Below are 15,612 nucleotides of genomic sequence, written 5' to 3' on the forward strand. Positions count from 1 at the left end.
CCTTACATACCTAATCAGCCAAGCTTAGCTTCAGGATTAGAATCTTGGACAGTACTTTTATCTAGACTCAGTGTGTCTGTGTGTGTGTTTTGTGATAGTGCAAGTTTCCACTTATGTCTGCGTTACAAGTAAAGCAGCTTGTCTGATAAATGACTTTCATTTGGTCCAGGAGAACGCTTTACTAACATTTGTTTTATCTTCTCTGCTCAGGAGGAAAAGGGTATATATGTGCATTTGCACACATGTCTGTTCGAGTACATCAAAGAGGGAGATGAAGGTAGGATTAAAAAAATCCTAATCTAAAATTGAATTGACAGCAATATGAAGGAGGTTGATATCAAATATAAGGTGATTCAAATAGTAATTTAAATATATTAAGATAACCAAGATTTTAATAAGCTGAAATTTCTGCCATAATTGTCTGGGGATAAAAAGTTACTGGACATTACACAACTTCATGCAGTCAATTTACTCAGTTTTTCACATTATTTCAGTATAACAGTATTCTAGTTTAGAGTTGTTAATAAGTCAAGCTGATTGATAAATTGAGCATAATAGAGTGAAAATCACAGATGCCACAGAAGGCACAGATGTCATTATATCTAAATATATAATCAGAAATGAACAGAAGCAGTATACGAGAGAGCTTCTATGTGTATATGCAAGATTTGGAGAAATAAATCTCTCTGCATTTAATGTCTTTTTTTTCTGTTATTGTAGTTGTAATGGCACAATGATACATTTTCACATGCTAGTTTTATCCAAAGTGCTTATCTTTGACATTGTGCATAAAAACTATGAATGCAGGAAATCATACCTCAAGCCTTTTGTAAAGCCATTTCAAACCCGTGTCAGGTAATTGGTAAGATTAGACATTTATATTTAATGGTTTCCACAAAATCTGCAGACTTTTCCCCAGGACCTCTTTAGTGTATGTGGTTAACAGCAGAACTCAAATACAGTGAGAGTAAAGAAGGGACACATTTTGGGGAAAAGGGAGAGAAAAAGAGAGAAGATGAAAGTGACAGTGACAAATGACACCAGGATGGGAGACAATGACATATGGGGGAGATGGGTAGAGAAAGAGACACAGTAACAGACTCACATAAGTGGTCTTGTGGGAGTCGTATGAATTAAACTAGGTTGGTGGTTCCAGTGATCAGGAGACCACGCTATGAGTGAATTTAATTGTATTAAAACCCACATGGGGATTGTCCTTACAATCTGTAAAGGTTGCGTGTGGTTGAACTGAGGATAATTACAATCAGAAGACACAAAAAAAGGAGCAGCAGCTACTTTCAGCTGTTCACTTATTTACAAGGTTTCGCCACAGTGGGAAGTTCCACATGTTTGATTTGACAGTTGTTGTTTTTTTTCTTTTAAATGCTGGATGTCCTTACTCATCCGAGTCCAGAAGGATTTGGGTCATCTCCTGGAATGAATGGATCTTTTGCTTGTAAACTCCGACAGTGTGGAATCACTTAAAATCACAAGATATGCAAAGTGTAAAAATCTTCTGAGAAATCAGTATCTGTATCAGTAGAGATCTTCAATGCAAACCACCAGCGACCACAGAATTACGCTATCGGTCAAAGCAATTATGAGGAGAACTTTGGTGCAGCAAATCTCTCCTAGTGACAGCCAGCAACCAGTCGCCAACTGGTCAGGGAATAGACATTTGTCCCTAATGCAATGTTGACCATCTCCGGACCTGTGTGACTGAGACTCTACCTGATGCAAATGTGGCCAATCTCACATTGAAGGTCATCATCTCAGACACTGACCTAAAATCTTCAGTATTTTCAGTGGACTCTAAGGGGCACAAGATAAGATCATCTGAATGTTCTCCTTCAGACTCCTCAGGACGATACAGTAGATCTTTACACTGACAGTCTCATCCTGGGGGTCAACTGAATGCTGCCTTTGAGCTTGGAAACTGCAAAATCTTCAACAGAAAACCGCTTGGTCACAGTCAGTGACGATCCTTCACATGAAATTTGGGTCAGTTTTAACAAGAAGATGATGCTAGCTCTAAGTTTGATGTCAGTGGTAAAATCACAGAGGGCATAAAGCAGGAAGTGGCAGTAGCAATCTAAAAATAGCTGAAAGCTCTCTGGATATGTCCCAGAACATGATCTTGAATGTAGGATGAGCAAGATTTTAAAAAGATCATACCTTGTACAAACAGAAAAACGCAGCAAAACGAGCTCATTGTAATGTCATCGCAATGTCACGTATTCCATTTTCATTTCATTCTTGCTTTGGTTCTATCAGCATGTTTCTTACGAAAACAATGATTTGGTTCTTTAAAATAAATGAACCCTTATATGTGCTCATGTTTTGGTTACTCATCCAATTTACACTAAAGCATCTTTATTTTCAAAAATGAATTCTTAACAACGATACCAGGCTTGAATGGAAAACAATGGAAAAACATATACATGTTCTTTTCTGCACAAACGACAATGATAACAAACATGCTATTGTAAAAAAAAACAACTCTTCCTCTAGTGCATGCAACAAGCAAGGTTTAATTGTGGTGTGTGTGTCACATTTATACTATTTCATCTTTCCTTTAGGGTTAAAAAGATCTTGGATTTTGCTTCCTCTTATAGATTTTGTAGCATCTGGCCAAAGTCCAGGCCAGTTCCTCAAAGACAACTGGCTCTTATGCAGCTTCCTTCACATGTATTATAGGTCAACCTTTCTACCATTTCGACATTTGCACAATATCACAAGTGGCAGAATCAAATCAAAACATATTTTTCTGCTTCACAGAAAATCTGTAAAAGAATAAAAATCAATAAGTCTCAGCCTGAAAAAAATAATTACCTGAATGTGTAAAGTAAACACCAAAGACAGGTTCTATCCAAACACTACACACAGATTCATATATTACATAGACTATATAGTTTGTATTATTAGATGTGAATATTGCAAAATTCAAATGATATGTTCACAGTCAGTGAACAATGCAGCCATGCAACCTTCAGTCTATATCCTGCTTCTGTCTTTTAAGATTTTCATCTCCCTCAAACTCACACTAACACACACACACACTGAAATAAAACATATTGTGTGTTTATGTGAGACTGTGTTACACTGTATTACATCAGAATCTGCAGTGACCATAAACCATTAAACACATTCACACATACACACCAGGGTTTTCCATCCTCTATAAAGGAAGAAAGTACTTGGCAGATTCAACTTACTATGCAGATTTTGCTCAAAGCTCCATAGGCTGAAAAACACCAACATCCATTTTAATCAGCTACAATCATCTATACAAACTGTCAGACTCAATATCTGTGAAGTAGTGGTAAATGTATTTACGGCTGAAATGTTATTAGAAACCCTCAAGTTGCTTCGGTTTATTGTCGTAAATGAACAAAACAGATTGAGTGCAGCTTTTGCAGAGTTTGCTTATATAGCTCAACGCAAGAGCTAACACAGATACACATCAATCTTATCTGATGCAAAATATATAAAATATTGCCATACACTTGTTCGGATGATAAACGTCAACTTTCTGATGTTATCAAATGTTCCTTAAAATGATAACTACATGCAAAAATCATCATATTGTGAAAAATGTTATTTTGAGATTTGCATGAGACATGATATTGAAATGAATGAAATTATGGTTTACAAAATTAGGAAAAAAATATTATCAATGTTATTATTTATGCAATTAGTTTATGTAAGAAAAATATTTTATTAATTATAAGTCATATTAATATGGTATCAAAACTAAACAGATGGTTCACAGTTGATTTTATCACTGCCATACCACCAACAAATGCATACATTCTTTAAACTGAATTATAAAGTATCATAAATACAAGTTTCAACTTTATAATATCCAGGGTTCATTTATTTTAATGTTTAATAAATACTGTGTAATGAATGTATAAACAGCTTTATAAATGTCAGCTGCAACTTCTAATGACATCCTGATAGTGTTTACAAACTAACTATTAACCAAATATTAAACATTTTTAATTGTCAATGACTTGTTGCCTTGACGAGAACAAAAGTTTTTGTATTTACTGTCAATGTGAAAGCTGGCGCTGTAGTACATTGAGTCTCAAATACCCAGATCCCTCGTCTCCTAGGCCAAAAGCAGACTATGCTTGATAAGTTTTAAATGAGACATCTACGTAATTCTACATGCAACAAACTTTCAACATCCATCCATCCATTCGCTTCCGCTTATCCTTTTCAGGGTCGCGGGGGGTGCTGGAGCCTATCCCAGCTGTCATAGGGCGAGAGGCGGGGTACACCCTGGACAGTTCGCCAGTCTGTCGCAGGGCCAACACATAGGGACAGACAACCATTTGCACTCACATTCACTCGCACATTCAAACCTAGTGGCAATTTGGATTATCCAATTAACCTATCCCCACAAACTTTCAACAACCATAGCTAAATGAGTACTTACAGCTTGCAGGTAGTTACATTACATGAGAGTACGGTATGTGCTTAAGTGTACTGGGCATTTTTTATGAGCATGCGGTACTTTTGAGTCTTTTCTGGAGAATATTCTCATTCGTTGTCATTGTTTTGGAATGTTGCAATAATAATAAACATACATGTGAATAAAGCGAGCATATTTGTCCACCCGAATACTGGTAAAATTCTGTTAAAATACATGTAGAATAGATTAAAACATCTGCTATAATTCACCAGGGCGAACGGGCAATCATATGATTCATGGTGATAAAATATTTAAATCAACTAAAAACCCTAGCCAGTGGGCAAAGGCGGTATTTGTCATTGGATGATTGGAAAACAGACATGAAACAAACGCCCAACAGTTAGCAGTAAGAGAAGGGGTATCTTTAACCAGACTGCCCTGAACTCTATTTTTCCAAACTGTGTTACACCTTCTGCTCAGCTTCTCTGTGGAGAAGGATATATGCTGCAGCAGAATAAAGACCCTAACCTCAAAGCTTTGCACCTTCTGCTTGAAGATCAAAGAGGAGGACTGACTTCAATGATTGTGACTTTTTGACAGTCACCTGACCTCAACTGTACATCTATGGCGGCACTTGAAAAAGTGGAAAAAGCCAAGTATTCCTGACATCACAAGGAGCTCTTTGGAACACTGTCAAATCACGCTGAGATAACATGGCTTATCATGTGGAGTCTACGCCAGCACTGCCAGGATTGCTGCTCCATCCCTCCAGTGGAGTTCCACTGACTTATGGGATCAGTGCCAAGGCGCACTGAAGCTGCTCTAGTGACACATGTTGACCCAACACCTCGCTAAGACAATTCGAGTTGATTTTCTTTTCATTTTTCATCTGTATACATGCAAGACTGATGTGAGCTGCAGGCGATATGAGCACATGTGCTTGTGTGAATAGGCAGACTGCTGTGTGTGGGTGCACCTGGGAGCTGACGATTCTCTGGGAGGATCTCGCTATGTTGGCAGGCAGACCAAAGAATGCTGGCCTGTCATCCTCTGGGAGATTCTCTATTACTCTGCGGTAGTCCTGGGAAGACACGCAGACCCATACAGGTCACACATTGACACACCCATATAAAGAGAGAGAAAATGAAAGCATTCTGCCAATTTATATCATGGCTTTAAGACAAAATACATTTTTCCATTTCTAAGCAACGATATCAAATTGAAAAGTAAAATCTTGTGGCATGCTTGTTAGATTTCTGTGTGGGTGTATGGGATTAATAATGCAATACTGAGCTCATTAGGGTGTGTTGTTTGTAACAGTTTGATGCAGGTTTTTTAACAACAAATATTTGCCTTGAATAGGGCTTTAAAAGCCTAAATTACTAAACTGATCTCCCTCATCACTCACTGCTAAATGCTAAATTCTAGCAATAGACTGTCAATTCAAATGATAGATTTCTATATTGATTGTTTTTTTAAACAAATGACCTCTCAGTGATTCTGTGGAATGAACTAACTTCTGGAAAAGAAAATATAAACAGAAAGCAGAGCAGCAGAAAAACAGAACCACATAACCACTTACTTGAGAGTTATTGCTGACATTTATTTGTAGTGGCTACTTTATAAACCAAGCGAAAATGAAGCTAACACCAGACAGAAGTTAAACACAAACCCCAGCTAGTGAATCTAATCAACCGTTTTTGCTTCTTTGTCACTGGACGTGGGCTCATGAAGATGTAAACAAACTATATAAACTTTCACCTTAAGCTTAAAGATGCATATATTTCTAATGCACGTATATATCTTAATAAAAAGTATATGTACAACTAGGTGTTACATGATGAGTGTTCCCAAAAACCTACCAATATGGCACATGAGTTTGGGAGGCTTATCTGAGGTGGAAAGAATCCTCCTCTGCTTTTTCTCTGTCCAGCAGAGTGGGAGGATGAAAGGAGACGTGCGGAAAAGAACTGCTCAAGGTAGGAGCGCAAGATGCGGAGGTCAGACGGGTTGTCAATACGTCCCCCATAGATAGCATTCTCCAACAGACCATGGACAAACTCCCACTGAAATTGTTTACCACCTTAGAGATATCGAGACATATAAATACACAAATAAAAAGCAGGGTCCACACAGAAGGTAAATAACACAGAGATGCGAATGCTGAATTGCCCAGGGTATGCTCTTTCATAATTGGTCGTCAAAGAAACACTGTCATAAAAGGCAATCAAAGAAACAAGAGATTATCATGTGCAGACAAAAATGCAGAGCTTTCTGCTGAATTTACACATTTCATCAGCGTCCTACCTTCAAAAAGCCTGTCGATAATCTCAAAGCCAGCACGAAGGTCTGACAAGGAAAACTCATAGAACTTTGTCCAGCCCTGCAGATAAATCAGAGATAAGCGTACAAGTCAGTACAGAAATGACAAATGAAAAGTGACAAAAAACCTCTGGACTTTATTTAGATCCAAAACTCCATCGAAATTTAAAATCCAGATGGAACTGAAAGTACAAAGTTTAATAAGTCGATAAAACACACATTTTCACAGCACTGACCATTTCTGTAAAAACAAAAACAAACGAAAAAACATTTTTATTTTTTTAATTTGATTACATCACTTCACTTAATCACCTGTTGTAAACTGCCCACTGTAGGTGGATGAGGTGAGAGGTGGAGGAAAACTGTGTGGGCATCTTTCAGTGATTAAGTGTATGTTGTTTGTCCAGCAATTGTGTGCCTGAATGTGCGTTCAAAGACTTTTGTGGGACACGTTTCGCAGGGCCTAATAAATTCGCTTACAGTATAAGTGTCAACATTCACAAGTTTGTAGGCTTTTGTATTAAGAAAATGCTGCTTATTGAGCCACTGTTTAATTTAATGTATGGGTTATATTTGTGCTTACTGACTGTAAGCACTTCAGATGGTGTGCTATAAAATCAGTAATTTACCAGACATAGCTAACCAGTCAGCTTGTTGTCCTTTGGCCAAATGTTAATCATTCATACACACACACACACACACACACACACACACAGACGCAACTTTACAGATTCCCTTTCATTAGGAATATACACAACCTTGGAAATAGAAGCCTGTCCGCTTTGCTTCATTTTAATTCTACTGCCTTTGTCTTTTTAAAAGAAATATTTTTTGCAGTGGCATGTAAAGAGGATGAAAACAAGAGAATAAATGAGATGGGGAAGAAGAACAGTAGATGAAGCAAGAAGAAAATGAGTGATGGTGGAGTGGACAAGAGGCGCTGCGACTGTTTCAGTAATTAGGTGATCATGTTCTTGGATGAGAAACAACATTACCATCTCAAATGAAAACACTTACCAGAGATTCAGTGACTGAGCAAGAAAGAGAATGAGAGAGATAAAAACAGCAAAAGAGAGACAAGAAAACTGCAGACAGGCTAAAACAAATATCGGGGGCCAGAAAGGAAAATGGATTTTAAATAAAGGGGAATGCTGGCAGACGAGGTATTCTATGATTGGTCCTAAATTTGAGAAATGCATCAAGTACCATATACTGACACATAAATGACATCTTAAATTTGTTGAAGTCTCTTTTTATCTTTATATTTCATTAGAATGTACTCAGATTGCTTAATGTCAAACAAACCAGCACTTCTAAAGTTAAGAAGCTTTTTTTTTTTAGTTGATTGGTTCATAAGGACACACGAGGAAACAAGGAAAGGTAAGAATCAGCCAAGACTGATTTCCAGTGAATCTCGTTTCGTTAGGATTTGAAAGGAACAAGCATAATAATACACACCTTCGGTTTTTTCTTTTATAATGTTGTACTCAGCTGTACACGTCAAAAGGGTACAAAAGTCACAATGCTGCATTAAGAAAAGAGCAAGAACATGCTTACTTTCTCTCCCCCGCACACCTGAAGCTGTGTGAGGTAGCAGTGAATGTCAGACTGTCACTTTACGAAAGCTATTTTTATGGGTTATTTCTGCATTCATGCAGACATTTTAAACCTTCAACTCTGATTTAATACATGAAATATAAAAACAAGAATTAAATACATTTTTGGAGTTGTTGATTAAAAAATTGTTATTGGTGTTTTTACACACGTTTTAAAGCTGTTTTGGGATTTTGGCATTTTAAAATTCTAATATCTAAAAAAACTCCTTGAGCTAGGTCCTTCAAATATTTTAGGGTACGTGATTGTATGAATATGGACTCTCAGGAGTGTCTCAGGTTAACATATAAAGATGGATGCTTTAAGTCTACAGAATATTTCCATATCCAGTCTCTGACAGCAGATTTGAAGGCCTGTGGAAACCTGATTGTTGTGGGTAGGCTGGGTGGGCAGATTTTTTATTTTTTTTTTTACTTACAGCTTCTCATAGACAAGGTGCATAACATTAAAAAAACACAGTCAACATCAGGTAAATTATTTACAAAGCTTGATTATGAGATAAAACATTCTTCCATCCATCTTCAGTGTGACATTCCCAGAATGTTTTTACAAAATGCAAGTTTCTATTAATATTACATCCAAAATTTGGCATGGCATTCGCTCTCATTTTCCTATTTTTGGCCTGAGGCTCTGAAATTTTGTATAATTATCATTAATAAGTGTATCATTCCTTAAGATGTTTTCAGTCAAATCAGAGATCGTCATTTGGAGGGATTTGATGAAGTGATATGGAATGACCTCAATACATCAATGCCCGAAACTGAGAAAATAAACAGCCAGATTTTATCTATAGAAATGGTGATTACAGAAATTAAACAATAAAATACTGATAAATACCTCTAAGCACTTGCTTTTAAATAACATATCAGATGCCTTTATTCTCATGCCATGGTCATTTTTAACCTAAAAATCTCAAGTTTGGGCATTTGTGCTTTCCAGCCTTTATCTGGATTTCTTTTGGGAGCCTGGATGACCATTTCCAAGAGCACCTCAAAGGACTCAAATCCAGCACGTGTTCCTACTTCAGTACTGCTTAAATGCTTTTATATACGTTACACATTCTGAACTCGCATGGACTAAAAAAGCTCTACTTCCACTATGTGCCATGAGTCAAGACAGAGTTGAGACAATTTAATTTCCTTTCGACTGGCCACCAACATCAAAAGTATTCCATACTTCACTGTCTTTTATATTAGAAATAGCACACACATTGCTCTATAAGCAGTATGCATGACAAGCATCAGGTGCCTCACCAGTGTGGGGTTTATTGACCAAACTCAGTGTGTTGGCCAGCAGACTGGGTTACTACAAAGGCTTATATTGGCTGGATGTAAACATTTACACATGCATGGGTACATGCACACAGCCATGCACACACCCACACACACAGAGAGACTCAGTTTGTGTGTTTGCCTAACAGAGCTGTCATGCTTTTTTCTGTTTATTTCTTTTTTTTTGTAGGTTTTTATTTCACATTAATTTCAGGTTTACAATTTTTAAATGTTCATTCATGTTCAAACCTACATATTCAGCAGGGAATCAGGTAGTTATTTCTCCCACTGTATACTCTTCAATACTACAAACCCACTGAACATGCATTTTGGAATCTAATGTAAAATCCTTGTCCCACAGATGGCATCTCTGTATGTTTTACAATTGATTTCAAGATTTTACTGATTTATTGTGCCCAAGAACTACACAGCAATGATGCTGATTCAATATAAGCTGGTTTGGAGCCTTGGACCCTCAGGTGGGTACCTTCTGGCTGTCCCAAAGTCAAGGATTTAATCTAAAGGTGACCCTTCATCTTTGGAACCACCTGCCTGCAGAGATAAAGCTTGCAGAGTCAGTGACTTGCTTTAAATCCCTTCTTGAAAAACATTTCTACATAAAAATGTGTTCAAAGATTATTTTTATTGCTATGTTGCATTTCTTTTTTCTCTTTTATAATTTGTAATTGATCTGTTCATGTTTTTTATTATTGCTTTAATAGGTATTAATTATATTAACATATTTCGTATTTCTTGTTGTTTGAAGTCTGTCTTAAATTAACCATCATTTCATGCCTTCCTTGAATACTGGGCTTAATCTTAAACCACTATTTGAAAAAGGTATTTTCCAGATACTGATAGGTCTGGGAATGAATTTTGGTCATCCTAAATTTTAGAAACTCATAGCAGCAACCTTTCACCACCCCTCTAATGTGACATCCTTTATCAATCGTTAATCCGGCTACAGGCCCATCTATCAGGTTAATTATATTTTATATAGTTTAGAACCATGTTGACTATTCACAACAAATATTTTTAATTGTCCAGTGTCTGAGTAGGTTCTCAGTCATCCAGGTAATGGTAGTCCTTAAAAGCTTGAAAAAAAGAAGGTAACTCAACTTCTTCAAGTTTGTTTAGATGTTTCAGTTCTCATTCAGTTCTGAACAGAAGAGCCTCTTTAAAGTTGTTTAATCATTTTGTACGCCTTGATTAAATGGGTTAGACACCCTCTCTCATCAGAGGGACAAATCATTTTCAAATGATTTGGAATTTGAAAATGTGCTGTGTGCGTAGTAACAATGACAAGGTTGGAGTACTCACTCACATGACGATTAAGCACTAAGAACTATGATTATGTTAAGTATTTTACCTGTGGGATGTAGTTTCGTCTCTCTTGACAGACGGCATGGAACCAACCCAGACAGAAAAGAGACTGGGCTCTGGCCAGAATACCTCCTGCACACAATCAGTCACGACGTCACAACACAGAAGCTGTGATTCTGGTTCACATGACAAGCTGCTAAAGCTAATAGGCAGTGATATCACAAACAGTGATTATACTAGTGCAAGAACACGTACTTATATTATAATCAAAGAAAGTGAACTGTCATTTTACAAGACAGATTATTTATAATATAAGCATCAGGTCTACTTGTCAGCTATCTCAAAAGGCTGACACATGATGAGTTCAGAGATGTATATTCTACTCTGACGTATCAATTTCAGAGACGAGAGACAACCTTTACTGATCTGCTCTGGAGTCCAGGACTCATATGTCCTCAGCAAATTCTTCTTTAATCCAGGAGGATCCTGGAATTGTGAAAGAAAGATGTTGGAGGAGGAAAAGTGAAAGTGTGAAAGGTGTTAATCCTGCACATTATTCACATGTAAATTCAAAGCTAAAATTGCAAACATAAAAAAACATCCTAAGCTCCAAACACATAAATATTTTGAACAAATGCATTCATACACAAAATACTTATGACCGTAGCAAAAATCTGGCAAAGTATGACAACTGCGAGACACTGAAAAAAAATCATAGCAGGAAGGCTGAAAATCCTTTCTGCACTTATTAACTGTAAGGTAAGTTATTTGTAGCCCATCAACTGACTTATTTAAAAAAGGAAGAGCTAAATTAAATATAAAAATAATTCTTTAGTTCGACAGTGTTGAACATATAATTAACCACAGGAAGGACTGGAACAGAAGCTTCTTGACACAGAGTACTTTGGTACTCTTGCAAGAACAGATTAGACTATACACAGAACTACTACATGTGCACATAACTACTGAATATAAATTATATAAATGTTTTGGTATAATTTAGCTGAAGCATCTGCCACATGATCCAACACATATTGTTCCTCTAAACAGTTCTCTGAACATTTCATTCCTCTGCCAACAATATGGCCCATTTGAGTTAAAACCAATCAGTATACATCGACTTTGTTCAAACATAAACAGCTTAGCTGAAGATCTTGTACACCATCTGGGGGGTTTCACAATGCACACTGCCAGTAAGGCGTACACAGAATTTGCCAAAGTTGATCAATGTACTGGATAAGTTACCCAATCAGTAGATTAGATATATTTGTTTAGGTGTAGCACAAATCAACCAGTTAACCCATTTAAATAAATATTACATACATATATCAGTTTATAGCTTCAGATATTAATGTTAACACTTATCCTGGAGCCGAGACATTTTGTATTGCAGTAAGCCAGACTGTGTTATAATGTGTATAAACACATGTAAACTAACAGATTTTTCCAAGTGTTTGTGAAGAAAAAGAAAAGATGAAAATAGGGAAACAGACAGGAAGTTCATGCAGCATGCTTGGCTGCTGAAGCAGCTAACCCCATGAGCACAACTCGAATCAGAAACACACAGAGCACTAAAGCAGCGTCACTAACACACAAACTTCAGGCTTCTGTATCTCCTGGCGTATTATATGGAGTAGGGGAGATACAGATAGATAAATTCTGTTTCCAAGGATGATTTGAGATACTGTATAAAAAGTGGTAATAAGTATAAGGATATGTAAGCATGTGTACAGAATGCCTGCAAAAATGTGTTGGAACAGCTCTAATTTGTGCAGTGGGTTAAAACACCAAACTTATGGTATTGGATGTGTATTTGTGTGCGTGTGTGTATACCTCATAAGTGATCTTAAGGCTGGACTGCAGCAGAATGGGGGGAAATCTGGGGTGAACTTCTGCTGTCAGCCAAAGACGGAAGCCTGCTTTGGGCCGTAGCACATTTAGCTCCTATAGAGGAAAAAGAGTGTGCACATTAAATAGATTAATATATATACCAATAAATCAATGCTGAAATCTGAGTTTTATGACATGCATCCAGCACCACTGCTTCCCAACCCACATATCTGTGCAAATCTTAAATATTTCAAACTATAAACCTTACTCAGTGGTTGACATGATGAAACGAGTGCAAGAGTCTAAAAACGGCACCAAACTCAAGAAATGCGCCAGTGTTGTGTCTATGCAAAAAATAACTTAGCACAGAACCAATGTTAAATTGTATCTTTAGGCACAAAATATTGTTGAAAAAACTCATTACTTTCAATTTCTTTGGCTGAATATTTGAAAAGTGCCTAAAACACAGTTTGACAGGCATAAAAATTGTATTTTTGTATAAACACTGTGATTCCAAAAGAGCTATTAGCTGAAAACTTGGCATATACCAGCCTGGTGTGCTGTGTGTCATTAAACAGTTTGGTATGGTGTGCCAAGATTAATAAATAAATAAAAAGAGAGGAGTAGAGGACCAGAGAAGTGATGGTTGGCCTAAAAGATCTACATCTACAGCACACAGATAGGATCTGAAAGTTATGTCCTTAAGAAATCTGAAAAAAAATAAGCAAAGATCTGACCCAGGAGCTTGGAGATGCATCGTAGCTGGATAGAAAAACACACACTGGTACATTATCACACACGGATTGGCCTCCCAAGAGTTCAGAATTTAAGATTATTGAAGCAGTATGGAATGATCTTGACAGAGCGGAACAACAGGAAGCCAACATCCAAAGAAGAGCTTTGAATGTCCTTCAAGAAGCCTGGAGAACTATTCCTGAAGACTACTTAAAGAAATTACAAGAAAGCCTGCCTAAAATAGTTCAGGTTGTGTTACAGAATAAAGGTGGTCATACCAAATACTGACCTTTTATATTGTATGTTTGCAAATTTCAAGAAATCACTGCACTTATTTTCCTAGCAAAATATGAAGAAATGAGAGGTGCCTCAAGACTTTTGCAAGGTGCTGCATGTAGGGAAATTATACTAATTAAACTAGACTTTTGAGCAGTATACTTCAAGTAAATACATTTCATCCTTTCATGTTTTCCGTCTGTCTTTTTATGTAATTGTTTCTCTTTTGGAATCATTGCACTGTGATAAATTCTCCACAATGACAAACCCATTCACTTCACATTCACTTTTCTTTTTCTTCTTTCAGCATCTTTTTTTCTCCTGACTCCATTACTCTCTCAATTTCTAGCTTTCTTTCTTTCACGTCTCCCCTTTACATTCCTTCCCCATCTCTTTCTATTTTTCTCAAAGACTCATGGTTAAAAATAGCCTGCTGGCACCTTAGGGTCTTGTGTCATCTGATCTCATACAAGCACAGACACACACACACATACAGTCAAACTGTAATCAATGTGTTTCTGCATCATTTAGAGCTCAAGTCATCCTCATGACAGCTCACATGATCCCCAAAAAAATCAAAGACCACAAGAACTGATGTCCCTTGAAGAAATACTTGATGTCCCCCATTGTATGTGGGTGTGTATTGCGTAAGTGTGTCTACGCATATGTCTGTCTGAAGCGTCGTCAATCAGAATTCCACTGCAACAGATTATAGCGTTGCAGGATGGTGTACGACCAAGAAGAAAACAACGAGGAAAAGAAAATGTGTAGATGTGTGGATAGAAAGCAGGAGCAGGAAGACGCTAGAGAGAGCATAAATCTATTTTAGTATTCACAAATCAAAATCTCTCTTTGTTGGAATATATCCACACTGTCCAGAGTGTGAAAGCCAAACCACTCATGCACAAATAGATAAACTAAATAGGCTCTGAATCAGCACACCAGTGATAAGAATTATCCTTGTAAAGACACAGATATCATATTTCGATCAGTTACTAATTACATCACAGCAGATATTCTGAAACACATCACTGGCGGTATCTGATTTATCATAAAAAGTGTGGATCAAATTTTGCCATTGTTTCCTCATACTGGAATAATACAGACAGAAGCAAATTGATTGCAAGAGTGAGGGAAGGATCCATAAGTAGACAGATGGAGTGACTGATGTAAAAAATGAGACAGAAAATAGCACAAGTGGAAGAATATGAGTAGACAGCAATGAGAGGACATCTGCCCTGCCAACTCAGATTATGAACACTGACCACTCTTCTCTGCAGTCTCTCCACCTCTATTTCCATCTCTTTAAATGGCCAACTGCTTTAGTGAAGAAAGGAAACACCAGAGAGACAGATGGGCAAGAAAAAGAAGCTGGAAAACATAGAGCGGGAGAAACGGTAAGCAAAAGGACGAAGCTACAGAAACTGAAGCGTATACTAAAACACACCCCCTCTCTTGTTAGAATGTTGCGGTTCAGTTCATTTTCCCTGTTTTTTTTCTATTTTCATCCTCAGTTTCTCCATTCTTTCCTACGCTCCTTGCCTCCCTCGTTCCTCACATTGCGTCAGCTTTTCATTTCAAGCTCGAGTGCTGAGGCCCCAACTACATCGGTAGCTGCGCAAAGAGGGAAACAATGAAACAGCGAGAGAAAGGGAGAGACGGAAAGAAAGAGTTATACTTGTAAAATTTAGGGAGGGGTGTGAAAACCTGGTGAGAAGATGGCTGGGTTATAGAGTTGGAAACAAATAGAAAAACAAGCAGATAAATCCAAAGTGAAATATTAGGAGAAGAAGTAGAGGAGAGCTGTAATAAGCCATGGTT

General features: G+C 37.3%; 1 protein-coding gene across 7 annotated transcripts in view; it reads right to left on the reverse strand.

The window, feature by feature from the left end:
• Positions 1 to 15,612, reverse strand: part of dync2h1 (dynein cytoplasmic 2 heavy chain 1) — a 123,265-nt gene that overhangs the window by 20,933 nt on the left and 86,720 nt on the right. For all 7 annotated transcript variants that reach the window (XM_026193718.1, XM_026193721.1, XM_026193722.1 and 4 more), the window contains 6 exons: positions 12,784 to 12,894; positions 11,367 to 11,436; positions 10,997 to 11,082; positions 6,728 to 6,803; positions 6,283 to 6,503; positions 5,397 to 5,501 (listed from right to left, as the gene is read on the reverse strand). In XM_026193718.1, the coding sequence (XP_026049503.1) occupies positions 5,397 to 5,501; positions 6,283 to 6,503; positions 6,728 to 6,803; positions 10,997 to 11,082; positions 11,367 to 11,436; positions 12,784 to 12,894 (669 nt within the window). The remainder of the gene's footprint in view (positions 1 to 5,396; positions 5,502 to 6,282; positions 6,504 to 6,727; positions 6,804 to 10,996; positions 11,083 to 11,366; positions 11,437 to 12,783; positions 12,895 to 15,612) is intronic.

This window comes from Astatotilapia calliptera, chromosome 14 (assembly GCF_900246225.1).
Source record: "Astatotilapia calliptera chromosome 14, fAstCal1.2, whole genome shotgun sequence".
Lineage (NCBI taxonomy): Eukaryota > Metazoa > Chordata > Actinopteri > Cichliformes > Cichlidae > Astatotilapia > Astatotilapia calliptera.